Source organism: Cnephaeus nilssonii (assembly GCF_951640355.1).
Source record: "Cnephaeus nilssonii genome assembly, chromosome: 10".
Classification (NCBI taxonomy): Eukaryota; Metazoa; Chordata; class Mammalia; order Chiroptera; family Vespertilionidae; genus Cnephaeus; species Cnephaeus nilssonii.
This window is the reverse complement of record NC_137081.1, coordinates 25,890,880-25,914,825: the sequence shown is the minus strand read 5'-3', so window position 1 is coordinate 25,914,825 and position 23,946 is coordinate 25,890,880. Positions and strand designations below refer to the sequence as shown.

Here is a 23,946-nt window from a genome sequence, read left to right as displayed (position 1 = left end):
TTTTGGAATAATCCATGTTGTTGCATGTGTAGTTTTAGTAGTTTATTCCTTTTTAAGAAACTGCCAAACTATGTCCCAAATTGTACGGTTTTACATTCCTGCCATTAGTGTAGGAGCGTTCCAGTTGCCCCACATACTCTCCCAAATGTAGTATTATCAGTCTTTTTAATATTCGCCATTTTAACATTTGATGTATAATTATATTTCATTGTGGATTTAATTTGCCTTTCCTTGATGTTGAGCATCTTTTGTGTGTTCATATGTCACTACATGTCTTGTTGGTGAGGTGTTCATATATTTATTGAGGTTTTTTAAAGCTTTCTATAAATTCTGTATACAAATCCTTTGTCAGATCTATGTCCTATGAATATTTTCTCAGACTTTCACTTGCCTTTTCAGTTTCCTAGTGGTATGATTTTTCTTTTTCCTTTTTTATTTTATATTGTTGCACTATTACAGATGTCCCCCTCTTGCCTCCCTTTGCCCCACTCTATCCAAAGCCTCCCCCCCCCCCCCAGGCCTTCACTGTGTCCATGGACTATGCAATAGGCAGTGAATCAAAGTGGTATAGCCTAGTGTGCAGACTTGTTGCACCATACATCCCTCTAGTTGTGTAGGGTAGGGACTAAATCGTATCCATGTACAATTCTCTTGCTTTCCCACTGACATAATATTATAATGAGTTTAAAAATTATTCAGTTGAGCCCTGGCCAGTCATCGAGAGGACACGGGTTCAATTCCAGTTCAGGGCACTTGTTCGGGATGCAGGCTCAATCCCTAGTAGCGGGTATGCAGGAGGCAGCTGATAGTTGTTTCATCGATATTTCGCCCTCTCTCCTCTCTTTCACTCTAAAAAAATAAAATATATTTTTAAAAATTATACAGTTGACCTTTAAACAAGGTAGAGCTTAGGAGTCCAACACCTGTCCACCCCCAGTTGAAAATCCAGCCCTAGTTTGACTCTATAAGTAGTTGGTCCTTCACATTCCCAGACTCAACAATTATAAAACTGTTGTTGAGAATGCAAAAATACTGTTTTCCTTCCCAGGTTGTTTGCATCCGTTGATGTGAAACCAACGGATGGGAAGAGTCGACTGTATTTGTTGACAAACATCCACAGTGTACCCATGCAGTTCAAACCATGTCATTCGTGGCAACTAGACAGTTTTTTCATGAACTGCTTTTAATGTATTTTATTTATCTCATAACTTGTAGCAACAATTATCACCTGCTATCACCTGCACTTCATAACGGTTTATTGCTTTTCATATTTAGTATTAATTACCAGGTACTTAATTTTTTTAATTTGGTCATACAGACAGTAGATATGGTCAACTTGGAATATAAATTTTGATTGTCTGATAGAAGGCCTTAGTTCAAGCTTACTTCGCTTCTCTCTACAAAAGAAGTTACTAAGCAAAGGAATCATGTTAATAAACTTGGAAGGAAGATTGTAGAGTATTTCTAAAAGTAGCAATTATATGTTGGTTAACACTTTATTTTTACCTAACTATTAAAGCAGGTTCCTAATATTCTCTGCTGGATGATATTTTTAGATTGGGCATTATATCCTAAAATAAAATAAAAAGTACCTGTATTTTCTGTATTTTGTAATTTGAATCACGTTTTTCTCTGTTTTTTTGTTGTTTTTTCCAAATTAGTGAGATTTTGGTGAAGTACCATAATGGGGGGATTTCTTGGTTGTAAAATATTACCTTAGTGATATTACCTCTCTCATCACTGCTTGATCAATTTTACTTACTAGTTAATCTGCCTTAACCTGTCAAAAAGTCTCTTTATAATTATGTCGATCTGATAAAATTTCAGGAAATTCAACAAGAAACGGATATCCCTGAAAGGGAACTTGTTAGAGCCCTGCAGTCCCTCGCCTGTGGTAAACCAACACAACGGGTTCTCACAAAAGAACCCAAGTCAAAGGAAATAGAAAATGGTCACATATTCACAGTTAATGATCAGTTCACATCCAAACTACACAGAGTCAAGATTCAAACAGGTATTATATTGTTCCTCTTAAAACAAATTGTATTGTTTTTTCTCTAAAAATTCTTATCAGTATGACTTTTAGCTTTTAAAAAAGTAAGTCTTTTCTGGTGCTGCATGACACATAGGCTTAATTAAAGCCACTTTTATCGATCTGTGTTCCTGTGACAATGCAGTTGAATCCAAGTACAGTAAACATTTTAAGAAGTAATTCATAGTGGTGAATTTGATACTTGCATAGATTTTTGATGCAGGAATTACAGTTGTTTTATTTATTTATTTTAATTTAAGTTCTTTAATGTATTACATAAGTCTCCTTTCCCCCCATTGACCTCTCCCCAGCCGCCCCCAACCCCCAGCACATGCCCTCACACCCCCATCTCTGTCCATTGGTTATGCTCATATGTATGCATACAAGTCCTTTGGTTGATCTCTTACCCCCTCACCCCCTGCCTTCCCTCATAGGTTGGACAGTCTATTCAATGCCTCTATGACTCTGGTTCTCTCCCTATTCATCAGTTTATGTTGTTCATTATATTCCACAAATGAGTGAGATCATGTGATATTTATCTTTCTCTGCCTGGCTTATTTCACTTAGCATAATGCTCTCCAGTTCTACCTATGCTTTTGCAAATGGTAAGAATTCCTTCCTTTTTTACAGCAGCGTAGTATTCCATTGTATAGATGTACCACAGTTTTCTAACCCACTCATTTGCTAATGAGCACTTAGGCTGTTTCCAAATCTTAGCTATTATAAATTGTGCTGCTATGAACATAGGGGTGCATATATCCTTTCTGATTGGTATTTCTGTTTTCTTGGGATATATTTCTAGAAGTGGGATTACTGGGTCAAAGGGAAGTTCCATTTTTATTTTTATTTTTTTGAGGTAATGCCATACTGTTTTCCATAGTGGCTGTACCAGTCTGCATTCCCACCAGCAGTGAAAGAGGGTTCCTTTTTCTCTGCATCCTCTCCAGCATTTGCCGTTTGTTGATTTGTTTATGATAGCCATTCTGACAGGTGTGAAATGAAACCTCTTTGTTGTTTTGATTTGCATCTCTTGGATGGTTAGTGACTTTGAGCATGTTTTCATATGTCTCTTGGTCTTCTATATGTCCTCTTTCAAAAGGTGTCTACTTAGGTCCTTTGCCCATTTTTGATTGGATTGTTTATCTTCCTTTTGTTAGGTTAGGTTGTAGGAGTTCCCTATAAATTTTGGAGATTAAACCCTTATCGGAGATAACATTGGCAAATATGTTCTCACATGCAGTGGGCTCTCTTGTTGTTTTGTTGATGGTTTCTTTTGCTGTGCAGAAGCCTTTTATTTTTATGTAGTCACATTTGTTTATTTTCTCCTTAGTTTTCATTGACCTAGGAGCTGTATTGGTAAAGATATTACTACGACAAATGTCTGCTATTTTGCTGCCGATGGCTTCTTCTAAGATTTTTATGGTTTCCTGTCTTATGTTTAAGTTCTGTATCCATTTTGAGTTTATTTTTGTATATGGTGTAAGTTGGTGGCATAGTTTCATTGTTTTGCATGTATCCGTCCAATTTTCCCAACACCATTTATTGAAGAGACCGTCTTGTCTCCATTGTATGCTCTTGCCTCCTTTGTCAAATATTAATTGAGCATAATGACTTGGATCGATCTCTGGGTTCTCTCTTCTGTTCCATTGATCTATATGTCTGCTCTTGTGCCAGTACCAGGCAGTTTTGAGAACAATAGCTTTATAATATAGCTTGGTATCTAGTATTGTGATACCTCCAACTTTGTTTTTCTTTCTCAAGATTGCTGCAGCTATTCAGGGTCTTTTTTTGTTCCAAATGAATTTTTGGAGAGTTTGTTCTAGATCTTTGAAGTATGCTGTTGGTATTTTAACAGGGATTGCATTGAATCTGTAGATTGCTTTGGGTAGGATGAACATTTTAATGATGTTGATTCTACCAATCCATGAACACGGAATATTCTTCCATTTGTTTATGTCTTCCTCTATCTCTTGTTTCAACGTTTTGTAATTTTCTGAGTACTGGTCTTTTACCTCCTTGATTAAATTTATTCCTATGTACCTTAATTTTTGTGTTGCAGTGGTAAATGGGATTTTTTTTTTTTTTTTTTAGTTTCTCTTTCTGTGAGTTCTGTGTATAAAAAAGCCATACATTGCTGGGTGTTAATTTTGTATCCTGCTACATTGCTGGAATTCATTTATTAAGTCTAGTAGTTTTATGATGGAGTCTTTAGGGTTTTCTAAGTACAGTATCATGTCATCTGCGAATAATGACAATTTTATTTCTTGTTTTCTAATTTGGATGCCCTTTATTTCTTCTTCTTGTCTGATCGCTATGGCTAGCATTTCCAGTACTATGTCAAACAAGGGTGGTGAAAGTGGGCATCTCTGTCTCGTTCCCGTTCTTAGGGGAAATGGTTTTAGCTTTTGCCTGTTGAGGATGATGTTTGCTGTCGGTTTGTCATATAAAGCTTTTATTATGTTCAGGTATGATCCCTCTATTCCCACTTTGCTGATAGTTTTTATCAGGAAAGGGTGTTGGATTTTGTCAAATGCCTTTTCTGCATCAGTTGATATGATTATATGACTTGTCTTTCAATTTGTTTATTTGATATATCACATTTATTGATTTTCGGATATTGTACCAGCCTTGCATCCCTGGGATAAATCCCACTTGGTCATGGTGTATGATCTTCCTAATGTAACGCTGGATCCGATGTTGTTGAGGATTTTAGCACACATTTTGGGTCACAGACCAAAGTCTCTCCAAATTCAAGATTATAATCATATCAAGCATCTTCTCAGACCACAATGGCATAATTTTAGAAATCAACTACAATAAAAACAATTAAAAAAAATTAAAACACTTGGAGGCTGGATAGCATGCTATTAAACAATGATTGGGTTACCAAAGAGATCAAAGAAAAAATTAGAAGCATCCTGGAAACAAATGACAATGATAACACAACAATCTAAAACTTATGGGACACAGTGAAAGCAGTCCTGAGAGCAAAGTTCATAGTATTAGAGGCCTACCTCAGAAAACAAGAAAAAATGGTAATAAATTATCTAAATCTGCAACCTAAAGAATTAGGAAGAGAACAACAAGAAAAGCCCAGAATGAGCAGAAGGAAGGAGATAATAAAGATCAGAGCAGAAATAAATGACATAGAGACCAAAAAAAACAATACCAAAGATCAATGAAACCAAGGGCTGGTTCTTTGAAAGGATGATAAACAAGATTGATGAACCTCTAGCCAGGCTCACCAAGAAGCAAAAAGAGAGGACCCAAATAAACAAAATCAGAAATGAGAGGCGAAATAACAACAGACGCTACAGAAATACAAAGGATTGTAAAAAAATACTAGAACAACTCTATTCCAACAAACTTAACAACCTAGAGGAAATGGACATATTCCTAGAAAAAAACAACCTTCCAAAACTCAGTCAAGAAGAATCAAAAAATCTCAACAGGCCGATAACTAAGGAGGAAATTGAAGCAGTCATCAAAAAACTTCCAGCAAACAAAAGCCTGGGACCAGATGGCTTCACAGGGGAGTTTTACCAAACATTCAGAGAACTAAAACCTGTCCTTCTCAGACTATTCCAAAAAATTCAAGAGGAAAGCACATTTCCTAGCTCTTTATATGAACCCAGCATTACCCTAATCCCAAAACCAGATACAGACACTATAAAGAAAAAATAATTATAGGCCAATATCCCTGAGGAATTACAGTTTTTTATGAAAATATTACTACTTCTAAAGTTATTCTTTTTAAGTGGGTAAATAATATTCAGTGGATGTCTGTTTTTAAAACTGACTTACAGATTTCTCAAAATTGAGTTACCTATCTAAAATTTGATCTTTAGATGAAGCTGTTTATATTTTGATGAATATTTTTAAGTTTGAAAACCTTAAAATTCATATTCTAACTTAAAAACATACAAGTGACTGTTGTGAGCACTTTTTAGTACACCTTAATTTTTAAGAACATTCTGTTTCTTGTATATTTAACATTATGTAAAATGTGTGTTTCAATGCATTTAAAGGAAAAAAAGGCCCTCTACCTTAGTTGACATTTAAACTCTAATGTAGTTTTCTACTTGGTCTTAAAACTAGTATCAGGAAGTGTTCCAGTAATAATTTATTTATTACAGCTAATATCTTGTGGTAAAACTATTTTTAAAATAAGAGAAAATTTTAAATAGTTCTTTTATTTTAAAAAATTGTGTTTACATTATCCTACCTAATAATAGACAAATATGCAAATTGACCATACCTCAGACACACCCACAAGCCACGCCCACCATCCAATCAGAGTGAGTATGCAAATTAACCCAACCAAGATGGCTACAGCCACAGAGAGCAAGGTTTCCTAGGTAACAGAGGAAGCCAAGCTTTCCGCCTGCCCTTGCCAGGCCTAAGCCTCCACTCAAGCTACAAAGTTTCAATTATAGAAGGTAAACAAATTCAACCAGAAATGGCGGCAGAATGGAGCTTGAGAGAGCAGGCCAGGGTTGCTCTCTCAAGCTCCATTTGCTTCCCGGCAACGGAAAGCAAAGCTTTCCACACACCCTGGCCGGGCCCACCCGCTTAAGGCTACAAAGTTTCAATTATAACCCCAACAGAAATGGCTGCCGGCCACAGAGGGAGCCCCAGGCTTGGCTCTGCTCCAGGCTACAAAGTTTCAATTGTAGAAGGAAAATAAATTCCAGATACCAGGGCCTCCGCTTGGGTTGCCAGGGGGTGTGGCCGGCCTGCAAACCACCACAGGCCCCTCGCTCAGGCCACCCCACGCCCCAAGGGAACCCCACCCTGATCAGGGACACCCTTCAGGGCAAACCAGCTGGCCCCCACCCCTGTACCAGGCCTCTATCCTATCTAATAAAAGAGTAATATGCAGATTGATCATCACTGCAACACACAATATAGCTGCCCCCATGTGGTCAAAGATCCTGCCCCCATGTGGACACAAGATGGCCAGCAGGAGAGGGCAGTTGGGAGGCACCTGGCCTGCTAGGGAGGGCAGTTGAGAAGGACCAGGCCTGCAAGGGAGGGCCGTTGAGAGGGACCAGGCCTCAAGGGAGGGCAGTTGGAGGTGATCAACCCTGCAGGTGAGGGCAGTTAGGAGTGACCAGGCCGGCAAAGGAGGGAAGTTGGGGGCAAAAAGGCTGGCAGCGGAGTTGTTAGGGGGTGATCAGGCTGGCAGGCAGAAGCGGTTAGGGGCAATCAGGAAGGCAGGCAGGCAAGCAGTTGGGAGCCAGCAGTCCTTGATTGTGAGAGGGATGTCCGAGATTGGAGAGGGTACAGGCTGGGCTGAGGGACAACCCCGCTCCCTGCATGAATTTCGTGCACCGGGCCTCCAGTATGTTAATAAAAGATAGTCTTTTTAAAATTATTTTAATGCTAAATATACAATGGATTGCCAAAATATGTTGATTCAAGAACTTTATATACACACTTTTGTTTTCCTTTTTGACCCTGATAGGATCCCTATGCTTGGCAAAGCAGTGTGGTGTGTTTTTGTCAGAGTCTTGACTACTTTGTCCCATAGTTGAAAACCATGTCATTGTATCTTCTTTACCAAAATTGATCCCATATCTTTGGGACACAGTTATAGATTAAAAATAAAACAACTCTGCCAGTGAGTCCTGTAATAAAATGTCTTTTTTCTCCAAAGTGCAAGACATGTGAATTTATAATTTTCAACAGATATGGGTTTCAGGTTTAAGGACTTGTATCCTAGATTTGGAGGAAAATGTATGGTGATACATAATAGATCTGAATTACTTAGCCTCACAATGCTTTACCCTAAATAAATATCTTTGCAATCACAGGTTTCATCATATCCACTAATTATGTTGTCAGATAGTATTGTTATTTTAAAAAGTCTTCTCTTCATGAATTTTTAATTTTTGGTGCTGTTTGTGTGTGTAGTGTTTTAGATTTGATTAAAATGGGAATGTAGTTATTTATATACTAGAGGCCCGGTGCACGAAATTTGTGCACGGTGGGGGGAGGGTGTCCCTCAGCCCAGCCTGCACCCTCTCCAAACTGGGACCCCTACCTGGATCGGGCCTAAACAGGCAGTCAGACATCCCTCTCACAATCCAGGACTGCTGGCTCCCAACTGCTTGCCTGCTTGCCTTCCTGATTGCCTCTAACCGCTTCTGCCTGCCAGCCTGATCACCCCCTAACCACTCCCCTGCCAGCCTGGTTGATGCCTAACTGCTCCCCTGCCAGCCTGATTGCCCCTAACTGCCCTCCCCTGTAGGCCTGGTCCCCCCCCAATTGCTCTCCCCTGCAGGCCTGGGTTTCCCCCCCCCCAACTGTCCTCCCTTGCAGGCCTGGTCCCTCCCAACTGCCCTTTCCTGCTGGCCACCTTGTGGTGGCCATCTTGTGTGTTGGAATTATGGTCAATTTGCATACTACTCTTTTATTAGATAGGATAGAAGTCTGGTGCATAGGTGGGGCCAGCTGGTTTGCCCAGAAGGGTGTCCCGGATCAGGGTCGGGGTTCCCTTGGGGCATGGCAGCCTGGGTGAGGGGCCTGTGGTGGTTTGCAGGCCGGCCACGCCCCCCGGCAACCCAAGCGGGAGGCCCTGGTATCTGGGATTTATTTATCTTCTATAATTGAAACTTCGTATCATTGAGTGGAGCCAAGCCTCCTGCTCACTCCGTGGCCGCAGCCATTTTTGTTGGGATTTATTTATCTTCTATAATTGAAACTTTGTAGCGGAAACCAAGGCAGGCCAGGGCTGCAGGAGCTTGGCTTCCTCCATCACCAGGGGCAACACAAACCTCCTGCTCTCTCCAGCTCCGTGGCTGCCGCCATTTTTGTTGGGATTTATTTACCTTCTATAATTGAAACTTTGTAGCCTTGAGTGTAGGCCTGGGCCGGCCAGGGCAGCAGGGAAGCTTGGCTTCCTCCATCGCCGGGGACAACTGCAGCCTCCTGCTCTCTCCAGCTCCGTGGCTGCCACCATTTTTGTTGGGATTTATTTATCTTCTATCATTGAAACTTTGTAGCCTTGAGTGTAGGCCTGGGCCAGCCAAGGCAGCAGGGAAGCTTGGCTTCCTCCATCGCTAGGGCAACTCAAGCCTCCTGCTCTCTCCAGCTCCGTGGCTGCCGCCATTTTTGTTGGGATTTATTTATCTTCTATAATTGAAACTTTGTAGCCTTGAGTGTAGGCTTGGGCCAGCCAAAGCTGCAGGGAAGCTTTGTGTCCTCCATTGCCGGGGAAACCCAAGCCTCCTGCTTGCTGCAGCTCCATGGCCGCAGCCATATTGGTTGGGTTAATTTGCATACTTGCTCCTGATTGGCTGCTGAGCATGGCTTGTGTGTAGCGGGTGTACAGTCAATTTGCATATTACTCTTTTATTAAATAGGACTAGAGGTCAGGTGCACAAATTCGTGCACTGGTGGGGTCCCTCTGCCTGGCCAGTAATCGGGGCGATTGGTGCCAGCCAGCCACAGGAGTGACCACAGGAGGTTGGCTGTGCACTGATCACCAGAGCGCAGCTCCTGCATTGAGCGTCTGCCCCCTGGTGGTCAGTGCATCATCATAGTAACCGGTCGTAATGGTCGCTTAGGTTTTTATATACGTATATAAATGATGAAAAATTTGACTAGATGATTTCTTAAAGTTCTTACTGGTATTTTGTGTAAGTTAAAATTTTCTCTCTGGTTATAAGTACTGTGACCATATAGGACTCGGGTGTCCTCAAACTACAGCCCGCGGGCCACATGCGGGTGTTTCTGCCGTTTTGTTTTTTTACTTCAAAATAAGTTATGTGCAGTGTGCATAGGAATTTGTTCATAGTTTTTTTTTAAACTATAGTCCAGCCCTCCAACGGTCTGAGGGACAGTGAACTGGCCCCTTGTTTAAAAAGTTTGAGGACCCCTGAAGGTTTTCTTAAGTTGTCAAAATACCCATTTGCCTTTTGGAGAAAGTACTTAGAATAAAAATCAAATACTCAGACACTGTAACCATACCTTTTTATGCTGCTTTTTACTGTAGTAAGTAATAGAAGTTCCAGCAAAGGAGTTAAAAGTATTACCTAATGCAACCTTTGAAAAGAACTAGGTTCTTTGTAATTTACAGCAGTTTCTGTAGTTAAGAGTCTTTCCATCACCACTGCTCACCTTCTTCCTCTGTTCCCCTTCCATACATCTGCATACATAGGTACCCACTTACACACGCAAACACCTCTGTTGTACTCTTAAGTACAGAGTACTCTGCTAGGCTCTAGGAGTGAGTGCCTGCCCTCATGTTTTCTAAAAAGTCATAATAGAGTGTGTTTCACCACAATCTTCACATTTATTTTGGAGTACACCTTTTAAGGTGACCAAATCCAGATGAACCAAATGGATTATTTAAAATATTATTTCTTTTTCCCTCTAACTTCTTATCTATACTAATAAAAGGGTAATATGCAAATTGGTCACGCCACCCTCACAGTAACAACCGAACAGCATTCTGCGTGGGGCGATAAAGCTGGCAGGGGGGTTAGCGAGGGACGACCCAAACGACTGACCAGCAGGCTGCTTGGGGTGACCAGGTCGGCAGGGGGTTAGCAAGGGACAATAACCAAACGACTGACCAGCAGGCTGCATGGGGCGACCAGGCTGGCAGGGTGGGCAGTGAGGGGCGACCAGGCCAGCAGAGGGGGGCAGTGAGGGGCAACCAGGCCAGCAGGGGGCGCAGTCAGGGGCGACCAGGTATTTTGTGTAAGTTAATAGAATATAATAAATAAATAACCACTGGTTGCAGTTGGGGGCAACCAGGCTGGCAGGGGCGGGGGCAGTTGGGGGCAAACAGGTATTTTGTGTAAGTTAATAGAATATAATAAATAACCACTGGTTGCATTTGGGGGCAACCAGGCTGGCGGGGGGGGGGGGGTGGCAGTTGGGGGCGACCAGGCCAGCGGAGGGGCAGTTAGGGGCGATCATGCTGGCAGGCAGAGGTGGTTAGGGGTGATCAGGCTGGCAGGGGCGGGGGGCAGTTAGGGGCAATCAGGAAGGCAGGCAGGTGAGCAGTTAGGAGCCAGCAGGATCGGGCTGAAACCGGCAGTCGGACATCCCCCGAGGGGTCCCAGATTGGAGAGGGTCCAGGCTGGGCTGGGGGGGGACACCCTCCCCCACCCCGTGCACGAATTTTGTGCACCAGGCCTCTAGTTTTAAATATTTCCAAATCTACAGAAAAGGTGAAAAGTACAATCATGGACATGGGTATGGCCATCACATATATTTACAAGTCATTAAAAATTTGCCACATTTGCTCAGGCGCCCTTCCCTTGTCCCTCCATATAGGTATGTATTTGCTAGTTTTTAAATGAATTTGCAAACATCATAACACTTCCCTCCAAATAGTTCAGCATACATATACGTCCTTAAAATAAGATAGTTCCCTTCATAATTGTAATCCTATATCACACCCAACAAAATTATATGTCTCAATTGAATTGAATTCTGTTGAAAGCAATCCCTATCTGTTTTAAGTAACATTGACATTGACTTTTTTGAGGAAAAGCATTATTCTTTCTTAGTACCGTATTTTCCGGCGTATAAGATGACTTTTTAACCCAGGAAAATCTTCTATACGCCGGAAAATACGGTAGATCATTTTAATCTAATTTTACTCTTTTTCATTAAGACTGATGATCTTTAACTTGGAAAGACACTGAAAGCAGAAGTCTCAGCCAAGGGATTCTGGTTAGAAACAGCTGGGAACTTATAAATGTATGTGATGGCCATACCAGAATGATCTGAATTGTGTGTCTACTGTCTCATGGGAGTGCCCCTGCCTAAGACAGCAGTATCCCTTATGGTTCTTTGTAATTTTCCAGTTTCTACCACCACACACTTCACATCTATCTCCTATTGAACACCAGTAACCCAAAATTTAGTTATCACTTTTCTTTCTCTGATACTTCAAAGAGAGTGAAGTTGTAGGAGAAAGGAACTTCTATATTTAATCCCTTAGCAATTGCCTTGAAGTCTGTAGAGAATAACAGAATGAGATTTCTCCTGAAGATTGGAATATAGTATGCCTAGTGACAATGAGATTGTGAAATAAAAAATTTAATAAGATACATGACAAATTGTTAGATAATTGGTGAGAAGTGTAAATGAATTAATTGTTATGGAGTTTCTTTAGTTGGCATTCTTGCCTCCTCTTTAAGCATTAGAGATTACAGCCATAGTTTGAGTTGGTAAACCATCAGGTATTCTCTTACCTGAAATACTTTTAGTGAGGATTAGCTTGGAGTTGAAGTGGTACTAATTGACCTGTGGGAGTCACAAACAATGAAAATGACTGATAAGTTAACTGCTAAAGATAACCACCTATCATTTTTCTTTCAGGAAAGGAATCATATTCTATAAAAAATAAAATTGTTTTCTTATCTCTATAAAAATAAATTCCTAATATTTAAAATAAATAATTTAGGATTATAGGATTTTTATATCACTACTTGTTATTTAAGTATTTATTAACCACTGAATTGGCACTTTTGGGATGTTTACTAGAAATTAGTATATGTGTATAGTCAGGTTGAAATTTCAGTCAAACCTTGATTCTCCAATTTCTTCCATCTCAAACAATTCAGTTCTGGACCAAGTTCTCAGAAAAAATGTCTTGGTTGTCAACCAACACTTCACTTTTCAACCTGACATCCCTTTTATGCTGATACCTCAGCATGACTAAAAGGGGCTCTCAGGCAACAAACAAAAGAAAAAATGCTTTTGTTGCTGGCAAAATCCACATTGATGATTACCACAATTTTAAAATGTAAATAGGCCATCAAGAGTGTTAATGTTGCTAAGGGTGTGAAAGTGCTAACAAAACAATCACAGGCAATTGAATAGGTAGAAAAACTGCTGTTGATTGGACAAAAAGCATTTAGCTGGTGATAGAAATTTCGAGGCAGTGATATATGAAAAATTCGTTTAAGGCTAGTGGGGCGTGGTTCAATAAATTTAAGAAAAGAAGTGTTTATTTATAAATTAAACAGTACCTTAGACATGTACTGTATAAAAGGTTAAAATGGAATCATTTGGGGGTTGGGAATGAATTCAATTTACATTATTTCTAATGGGAAAAAATGATTTGGTTTTCTAATCACTTCTTGAACAGCTTTCTTGGAATGAATTAAGTTCTAGAAACAAGGTTTTGCTGTAGTTTTTCTCGGGATATTACTAATTTATATTTTGTTTATAAGCCATATTTTTTCATTACATTTGAAATTACATGATAATCATATAAATGTCTTTATTTCTCTTTTAGTTGCTGCCAAACAAGGTGAATCTGACCCAGAAAGGAAAGAAACAAGGCAGAAAGTAGATGACGACAGGAAACATGAGATAGAAGCTGCTATAGTGCGGATAATGAAGTCTAGAAAGAAGATGCAGCACAATGTGTTAGTAGCAGAGGTGAGGACACTGACGCTGGATTAGTGTAGAAGAGCAAAACAACATGAACAGTCGAAATTTAGGAAAGTACTATATTCAACTGATTTAAAATAGAATTTTTAAGTTAGAAAACTATAATCAAATAATACTATTAAAAGCATGACACACTTGATATTTAAACACAGCCATACATCGAAATATGTGCACACTTCAAGAACTAACATTTGTTACGAAAATCATAGAATGTTGTCACATGAAAACAAAAAAAATTCACTGCTATTCAATACTTTTGTATAAAACAAACTACCTTTATTTCTAAAATTAATCAGTTACTGTTTATTGAGTGTTCACATGCTACAAATTTCAAAAATGGAAAAATCAAATCAAACACTTAAGGCACATTGGCACTTAGGTGACGGGTTAGTTTTCCCAGGCATTTTCGTTGGACTGCTAAGAGTGGGTATTTGATGGCAGTGCCTTGAGAAGTAAAATGAAGGTGCAACCAAAAGAGAGTGGCTTGGCCTTTGAGATGTTGGCTCGTGGGAAAGGGCAGAGAGCAGTGTTAAAGGTTGAGGGTTGAGGGTTTCTGGGTTTCGTTTTTCTAGATGGGAAGATATTGAGCATGTTTATATAAGGATAAAAATTTTAAAAAGGAATGCTTAAAAACAAAAGGAAAAAAATGAAACGGGATAATTGAGATACCAAAGTCAAAGGAAAGGGGAGAGGATTGTTCAGGGCACAGGTGGGTGGTAGTTGTGTTAAGAGGAATGTTACTGAATATTCCTCTTCCTCAGCATATAGGGTGCAGGGGTGTGTTAGTCAAGAATGGACTCAAGTATGGCTAAACGTATATGTGTAAGGTGGGAGTTTGAGGAATTTCAAACTGAAATGGTCTTTTTTCCCTACATAAAACAGGATGTGAGGTTATTGTACTTAAAAACTTGGTGAACTTGAATACTATAAATTTGTGTTATCAGTCTGTTTCAGAGATTGGCAGACTGTGTGTGTGTGTGTGTGTGTGTGTGTGTGTGTGTGTGTGTGTAATAATCAGTTTTAACATGAAAGTGGCCATAGATAACAAGTGAGTGTGTTCTAGTAAGAATTAACAAAATAGGCAGTTGGCTGTATTAGGCCTGCAGGCTGCAGTGTGCTGCCTCCTGGTCTACACAAGGTATTATAAACTACAATTGTACTCAGCAGGGAGCTAAGTAGTAGATTTTGAATGATGTAGTAAGTGTTGAAAGGATGTTTATAGACTAGAACCAAAGGAATCAGAGAGTTGAGGATACTATTGAGTGTTGAAATGATCTTATGTGCAGTCTAAACCCCCATCAGGGATGAAGTAAGTTCAAAAGAAGTTATTAAAGTAGGTTGTCTAATTGCTTAGACGAAAGGGTCAGAGGATTAGAGAATTCAGGTGGGTTGAGAACAAGTAGATTTTAGGTGGAGAGTGAGATGCTGAAGTTTCAGACTTTAAAGGATTATCAATTCACTGGCCTTGGGAAATGAGCTTATCCAGCAGGAGTAAAAAAAAAAAAAAAAGCTGACTTATGGATGAATGCTCTGCAAGAGCGGCCAGTGGATTCCTGGGGAAAGCATGGACTTGGGGCAGAGCGGTGTGGGTTCTCTTCTCTAACTACTGGCTCAGTTTACTACTTGTTGATCTCAGTTTTCCTCTGTGGCTTATTTTCTTCACTTGAAAAAATTAGACAACCTACTTTATGGGGCTAAGAGCATTAATTAGAATATATACAAAATGCCTGATACATAGTGCACAGTCAAGACTTTGGCTGCTGCTATAGTTACTGTTTTATTATAACTGGTGTCACAATACTTAGAATCCTGACTTCGGTTGGAGAAAATAATGGCAACAGCAGCACTTGGCATTATTCTAAAGCATCACGTCTGTTAACTCATTTAATATACATAGAAACTTCATGAGGTTATGTAGCTTTCCCAATGTCCCAGAGCTAGTAAGTCAGAGAGCTGAGATTTGCGTCCAGGCGGTTTGGGTCTAGAGTTTGTGCTCTTACACACATGCTACCCAAATTCTGTGAATTGGGAGGATATCCCAGAAGTAAAAATGGTTAAGTAGTAGGTGGTATACATCATACTGATATATTCCATTAATTGTAACCTACTGTAGTATTCACATTCTGATGTGAGGAGGTAATCAGATTACTAAAAGTTTGATCTGAGTCTTAAAGTGACACATCAGTTCTATTCAAAGATAAGAATTTTTGTGTTAATATGGAAATGTTATGTGTCTTAAATTTTCTGGTGAGAAATCGTTGTTTTACCTTCTGTTTTAGGTAACTCAGCAATTGAAGGCTCGATTCTTACCAAGTCCAGTTGTTATTAAGAAGCGTATTGAAGGACTTATTGAGAGAGAATACTTGGCACGAACACCTGAGGATCGCAAAGTATACACATATGTAGCATAAAATGCGTCCAGAAATTTGATTTATTCTTGGACTGTACTCTTCGCATGGACTGGGAAGTTCTTTTAAATCATTAAATATTAAGACGACCATCTCTTCTATTAAATTACAGTACATGTTCTAGACCATTCAGATCAAGCCTTTACTCCTTTGAGAGTTTTCAACATCAATTGATTGAGCTTCAGGCTTTACAACGTTTATCCCTGTAGAGATCATCTTTACAGTTCCTCGGGAAAATGTGAATGTGCCGCGTTTTGTTTTCAATACTGTATGAAAACAGGAAAAAATAAAACAAAATTTAGAAAATACAAGCTCATTAAAATAAAATTGTTGGATTTCATTTCCCCAGGTCTTTCAGTGTTGATGTAAATGTGTTTTTGTAGTGTTGCTTAGCACTTTGCGCATTGTATAAGTTGGGTAACAAAAATGGTAAAGGAAATGACACGATTCCCAATTATCTTGCTATGCTTAAGGCATTTCTTTAGCTAGTCTTGTTTAATTTAAAGGTTTTAATATACAACGACCCGAGCATACAATTTGAGCATGCTTTATTCTACTACCACTTGCACTTATAATCTTATAGCCTTATGACCAGGAACCTTTGTTTTGGGCTCAATACACACCCTGATTTGGTTTTTCCCTATTGTAATTTGAGATTTCCCAAATTAAGTCTTACAGTGATTAGGTTTTGTTCTGCATTATCTCTAGAGGAAGAAAATATTTTAGTATGTATAAATTGTACAATAATTTTTTGCTGTTGTACTCACTGCTGATAGTGGATTGTATAGGGCAGTGTTTTTATTTCATTTATTGTTGACAAAAATAAATGAATTTAGCATACACATACCCACTAATTCAAGTATGTTAGAGCACAACATTGGCAGCTGGTTATATTTAATTCAGCCCCTTTGAAAAGCACATATAGTCTACACTTTGTTTATAAAATATCGTAGGTTCCCCCCTCTTAAATATATATATTTTGGTGAAGCTGAGGTGCATGTTAATTTTCTGTTTCGAAATGCATTCTAAAGATGCAATAAATATGATTACCTTGATATTTTTAACAGGATCTTCAGTTCTTGCAGCTAACTGTGTTTTGGAAAGTGATTAAGCAATATTTTTCAAACCTGATGATTCTTGGATATTTAGCTATTGTCCTCCAAAGAGTCATCGTTTCATGTTTTTAAAGATGTGCTTTGTGCTGAAGATTTGTGTCGGTTATCCTGTGCTTCCAACTTCCACCAATGTTTTTTACCTGATTGATCTGCCAAGGATTATAGTTTGCTTTATTTTTAATAACATCAGAGTATTTTTATCTTTCGTTTAATTTTGTCTCATTTTGTTTTAATAAGACATTGTTTCAGATATGTAATTGGGGCAAACCACTATAGATTCTATTGGATAGAAAAATGAAATGTTATTAATAAGTTAAAATAACTGACCCTTCATTGACTACCAGTACTGTTGATACATTTATTAGAATGTATGTCTCAGAAGATGGTTTCTGTTTAAATTTATGGTCAAGTTACAACTGAATTCTAATATGGATTAAAAACTCCACATAAATCTTTTTCCCCATGCGTCTTGGGTTATAATTTTCCTTGTAGACTTGCAGATATGCTCTTACTGCATTTAATTTTGCCTTCATTTTTACTGTAGAATTATAAACCTTATGCTCTTAGTCTCTACATTTTCCACTTTACCATGATGCAATTAAGATACAGATGAAAACTATCATGAATATTATTCTCAGGATACTTTAACCATACTTGAGCAATAGTAGGTCAGGTGTAACAGAAAGCTGAAGGATTTCGCTTCTGATTCTTTACATAATTGGAATTTCTGTAACAGAAATCAACAGGAAGATACTAGTATTTAAGGTTTCAGAATATTATTGCTCTCAATTCCCAATTAAGTGATATGTAACACCTTGGGGATTATTAGAATAACTCATTGCCAGGTTAATAAATATGAAGCATGTAAAAACTTCATTTGAAATAGAAATGAGACATTAAAAGAAAAAGTTAAACACTAGTTTAAAGTATTAAAAGTTGTAAAGTTAAGTTTATGTCGTTATCTCAAGTGTGGACATACCAATCAAATCTAGAATTTAGAGACATGTCCGTTGGGAGGCACAGGTTTGATATTTACGCTTCTAAGTGTTTTATATTGCAACGCATTTCTGAATTGCAGTTGAGTTGAATGGTGGAGAATGCAACCATTTGTACTCCGTTGCATTTCAATCAGTTGCAGTTTAGTTGAATGATCGGAGGATGATGCTGCATTGAAAAGCAGAATTGGATCACCTAACATGCTTGTGTGTTTTAGGTCATGACTATTGTGTAAGCTCATAATAATACATTTTGATGTTGCTTTCTTTTCAGCAAGAACTCATTCATGTTCTTTTTCTCAGTTTTTTTAATGTCTTAATTTCAAAGACTAATGCATCCTAACCATTTATTTAATCCTGTTGATGTGAATAAATTTTGGTGACTTATACTTGAAGAATTTTAAGGAGGGTGGATATGTAGTTTTCCAACTGCAAAATGATGTAATCTTTGTTCACTTGTTTAATTGTACTTCTCTGATATCCTCAAATCCAGGACAGTGTTTACTTTGAATTGTTATATAGTTATATTATTTAAAGATTAAAAATTCTTTGCAGTTAGGGAACAGCCTCACAAATAAAATGTGGTTGTCATTGTAAGGATTCTTTATGTCAGTGAATTTTAAAAGGGCATGGGGAAGGATGCATTAGAATCACCTGTGCAGCATTATAAACAGACATGTTCCATTCCCAAACCCCCAAGATGCTGATATGCCTTCTCAGTATGAACTCTTCTCATGGTAAAGCACTGTTGATCTGTTCCCCCAATAACTTAATAAAACTGTCAAATTTCAATACTCAGATGAGAAAGTACAATCCAAATAATACCTAAAATTGTATGTAAGAATTCTTGCAATGTGGGGATAATTACAATTGCTAACTCTCAAAATTCTTTCTGCAGTTGCAATACTTAAATTCCTCAGCACAGTGTCTGGCATGTGGTGGGTGTAGGCGCTCAGTAAATCTCAGATGAATGTGCCTAATGATCACTAAATGTCTTGAAAGAAAGTCCTAAAAGTATCAAACTTGGTAAAATTTGTACTGCATTTTTGGGAGTATGACTAATATTTGATTGTATAAGGATTATATTTTTATAAATGGAAATTATTTCATGTTTGGTGTTCAACTAGCTAAAAAGTAGAAAATGTAAAGCAACCTCTGGCTTCTTCCAGATGATATTAAATGCTGATTTTAAAGCTGTTTGAGCCCCAACATCCTATGAAAGAAAATATTTCAGACTTAGTGACAGAAAAACTCAAGATCCCTCTCATAGTTACTGGGGTGCAGGAATTTGGGCCCAATTCTGTCTGATTTTGAAAATTGTGCTTTGAATGAGTGTTAATGTGTCTCCAGTTTTGGCAGACTCTGATCAGAACTATCAATTGAATTTAGATCTGAAAGTAAATTTTCTTGGTGAGTATTTTGGTGAAAGCTTGTTTTGATCAATTAGAAAATATTCCCTAGAGGATTTGATATTGTGGAACTTTTATAGATCCTGAACAAAAGGAAATTTTTGTGATATTACCTGTGCATATTGGTGTAAATAGTATATAGGAATTAATTTTGTTTATGAAACTGATGTTAGGTATCAATATCTGTAGAATGAATTTTAACACTTATTTCCTATACGATGCTGTATTAAAAGGTATCCACTAGACTATTTTTTTTTTTTAATGGAATAGAATTGTAGGTCAGAAGAGACAGAAAAGGAACCTGGCATCAGGTGGGGGAGGACAAAATCTGCGTTCTGTTCCAGTGCAGCTTATCAATAGGCAACCAGTATGTGTAAGTATAAAGTAGGGAGATTCTGCCCAAAACCTATGCAACATCTACATCTGAATGAAGGAGGAGGAAAGAAGGGAGTGCCCTTTCGATCTAAAGTTTGCCTGCAAAGCAATTTTGCAGTACTAAGGAAAGCATTCTTAACTATTTTTTGACCAAAATTAGTATTATCCAAATTTCCAATAAGGCATTCATATTCACCAAACTGACTTGAACTGATTAAAAGTAATGCAATCCATTCTCAAAGAAGCAGAGGGTACTCATGAAGGTACTACAAGAATGTGCTACAGACTAAACTATACCAAAAGAGTGGTAAGTTCTTTGGTGTTTTAAAACCAGAATTTCCTTGGGAGGCTTCAAAACAAACCTGATGCCTCTTGTAGATTTGATATTGTAGGTCTGAGGCGGTCTTTGTGCAGCTGAATTTGGGAACCATTGCTTTAGATTATAAGTTATAATAAAGCACATAAACTCCCAATTTTACTAATTAGGTGAGAACATCTTATGTGATGGAAGTTGTGAGATCTTTAACATCTTACATGCACTTAACTTTGCCTCAGCTGGTTAAGGCAACATTTGGTCAAGTCAAGAGATTTAATTAAAAAGTGGGACATTAACTTCATGCTACTCATGGTCACAGATCACAGTGATAATCACAACCAACCAATTGTCGGTGATCCTAGTTGGGGGAGAATCCATAATAGTGTCCTCAGAGTCAAAGGGCAGCCTGTGGTCTTAAGTTTTCATTAGGCACTTCCACTGGGAGAAATAGAATTTAGAAACCAACTGTTCACAGCTCAGCGACCTGTGTCTGGTCTGAATGAGTTTAGCTAACAACTATACCTGTGTCTGGTCTGAATGAGTTTAGCTAACAACTAAAAGTGATTCTAAGGAAAACAAGTGTCTGAACAGTGTGGGACTTTTTTTCCCTCATTAGAACCTTTGTGAAGCAATTTAGTGAGATGTGGGTGACAAAAGTTGGTCTGTGCTGCCAACTCTGTCAGGTAATAAACAAAGGTAATTGTAGTGTGGGCCATTAGTGTAACCCAATAGGAGTGAAGTGTTTCCCATGGAGTTCAGTCTTCTATGTCATGATCATCCACTTAATCTGACAAGAAGTGATTCGCTTAAGACCATGATACAACTCCCTAATACTCAAAACCTGACTTATTCAGTAATGGGCTTTCATAGAAACACCCATATTCTCTTCTACCAGTAATTAAGCAAAATACATGTTTTCAATTTTTTTCTCTTGAAAATGAAATTGAGAGTCATAAAAATAGCTCCTCCATATTGGTGCATAGATTAAGATCTAAGTGCACAAGGAAACCCTTAGCTCCTCAACAGGGGAACTAATTCTCAAGGTTGGTGAAGCAGGGGGGTCTTTGGCTTAAAGAGGTTCACTTTGGAGATTTCTCTGTAATTATTGCTCTTCTCACAATCCTGGCCACAGTGACTGCTGCTTCAACCCAAGTGTGGATACCCAGCCCATTAATGTTTACTTTTCTTTATAACTTTTGCTTCTCCACAGGCCCAACTATGAATCCAGTGGTAAGTCTGGGTGACAAAGGCCATAACTGCTTCTGAGAGAGACGTTTCCCTCTATAGCTTCTAGAAGATTTAGAGCTTGGATTTACCAAAGGAGCAGCGGGCAGCACGCTCTCATTGTACCAGCTCAGCATGATGCCTGTCAGCAAGTTCTCCAATCGAACTTCATTCCATCTTATTAATTGCAGCATTCATTTATGAGACAACGTAGGGCCCACCCTTCTGTATAGCTAATAGCCCTGAGCTGTTGATTAGCCTTATCACATCATGCTCATCAACTGAACTTACTGTCTAAATACTGATTTATACACTAAACCAGTTCGTACTGTTCTTCCCTCTCCTTTGAACTAGTGTAACTTCTTGAAATATGATGCTTAATTTGTTACGAACTTCCTGCAGTCCTTGCTTAAATGTTCCATTTTTTCCTACTTAATTTTTTGCAACCACTATGACCAAAAAGTGATTTATTAAAGGTTACATAAATCACAATGTTGAAATCACTTGTGTGTACATTTTGCACATATAATTATGTATGTGTGTGTATATATATATGTGTGTGTGTGTGTGTGTATGCAAATTTGCATAAGCATGATAAGTGACAGTTCTTAAAAGTGGATAGTTGATGGATAGATTGGCAATCTCTGCAATATATTACATATATAGTTTAAGTGGCACATCACATAGTAATAAAGTTTAAACCTGTTTTATTTCACTACATTCACTAAGAAATAGTGTTTTATTAAATATCAGTAAAATTCTGATGGCCAAAAATGTACACATACATGCAAGCTTACATAGATGGAGCTCTAGGAAATGTGTTGACTGAGACAAAGTTGTGTTTATAAGTTAATTTCCCATGGTTATGTGTGTTAGATATGTAAATAACTCCCTTCTTTGGTAAAAAAAAATACTAGAAATGCATAAACATAAAGATGTCTACATATGGTATATGAAAATTTACATTTATTTTAAACAGCCAAATATTTTTATGATTTATATATTTTTCATAATTTATGATGTCATTTTTCTACAGCTGTGTTACACATGTTGGTATCTTTTTGAAAAGAGGTGAGTCGATATGTCACCCGATATGTCTCTGAGAAGGCTAGATGGCCATCAAGGCAGTTGTTCAAATTCCTTCTGTGCCTCCCAGTCCAGCAGAGCGATGCCTCCCCTCAGTGAACTTGCCGCCTACAGCCTCCTTGCTTCTCTGCTAGAGATGGAAACAAAATAACCGCAGGGCACAACCGCTAGAAGGAAGGGAGGAATGAAGGGCCTAGCTTTGTGAGCGTTTATTCTTTGCCAGGCAATTTGGGCTTGAATTCAGAAGTGTAGGGGAAATCTAACCTCCAGAATAATGACAAGTACCTGTATAATATAAAGCTGCCTCTCTCAATTGACTTTAAAAAATTGAATTGATTGGGGTGACATTGGTTAATAATTATATAGGTTTCAGATGTACAATTCTATAATACATCATTTGTACACTGTATTGTGTGTTCACCACCCAAGGCATGTCTCTACCCCACCGTACCTCCATTTCCATCTGTCTGGTAATCACCACACTGTTGTATATGTCTGAGAGTTTTTTGTTTTTGTTTCTTAATCCCTTTTTACCCACCCTCCCAACCCCCTTCCCCCTCTGACAGCTGTCAGTCTGTTCTCTGTATGTGCTTGTTTCTATTTTGTTAGTTTATTTTGTTCATTAGATTCCACATATAAGTGAGATCATACGGTATTTGTTTTTCTCTGACTGGCTTATTTCACTTAGCATAATACTCGTTAGTCACAAAAAGTAAGCTTTCCTTTTTTTTTTTTTTTACTGTCGAGTAGTATTCCATTATGTAAGTGTACCACAGCTTTTTTATCCACTCATCTACTGTTAGGCACTTGGGCAGCTTCCACATCTTGGCTATTGTAAATAATGCTGCAATGAACATAGGGATGCATATATTCTTTCCAATTAGTGTTTTGGATTTCTTTGGATATATTCCTAGAGGTGGAATTAGTGGGTCATAAGGCAGTTCCTTTTTTAATTTTTTGCTTTCCACCATGGCTGCACCAATCTCCATTCCCATCAATATTGTAGGAATCTTTAAATAAGATTCCCAGGTGAGAGGCTCTGCTTTTAAAACAATTCTCAACTCTTACAACCCACCTCCTGAGTGGTGGGAAAGCTTAAATTTGGGTTCAATTTAAGACTTCAATTTGGTTTAAAACAATTACTTATACAATCTCTAGGCTCAGTTTATGGGGGGCTAATTGCAGTCTTGTGGTTCCTAACCCCCTTGTTCCTTTCTAACAATTCTGGAACTTGGGGTGGGACCAACAGGGGTAAAGGGAGCACCTGATTTCAAGTTGATCTTTGGATGTCACTTGAATCTGCTGAGAGGTGGCGGGTCCCAACCTGCTCTGGGCATCTTGCCAGTGCCTGCCTCTGGCCTCTGGAGGTGATGATTTCATAGTCGATTCTTTCCAGGCTTTGTCTGAGCCTAGCTGCCCCTCTTGCCTCATCCTCCTCCCTTCAATTTTCACTAAAGCTGAGACCCTCACCAACATCTGGGTGATTGAAGCTCCATCCCAGCTTTAGCTCCACAATCCACCCAGAGCCTTTGCCCACCCCTGCCTGTCAGCTCAGCATCCTC

General features: G+C 38.6%; 1 protein-coding gene across 2 annotated transcripts in view; it reads left to right on the top strand.

Moving 5' to 3' along the window:
* The window catches only part of CUL3 (cullin 3), a 110,144-nt gene extending 90,841 nt beyond the window's left edge, over positions 1–19,303 (top strand). The window contains exons 14-16 of one of the 2 annotated variants that reach the window (XM_079783207.1): positions 1,828–2,014; positions 13,299–13,444; positions 15,736–19,303. In XM_079783207.1, coding sequence (XP_079639333.1) covers positions 1,828–2,014; positions 13,299–13,444; positions 15,736–15,867 — 465 coding nt within the window. In that variant the 3' untranslated portion in view covers positions 15,868–19,303. The remainder of the gene's footprint in view (positions 1–1,827; positions 2,015–13,298; positions 13,445–15,735) is intronic. The other variant, XM_079783206.1, reaches the window with a different exon arrangement.
* Positions 19,304–23,946: the final 4,643 nt, after the last annotated feature.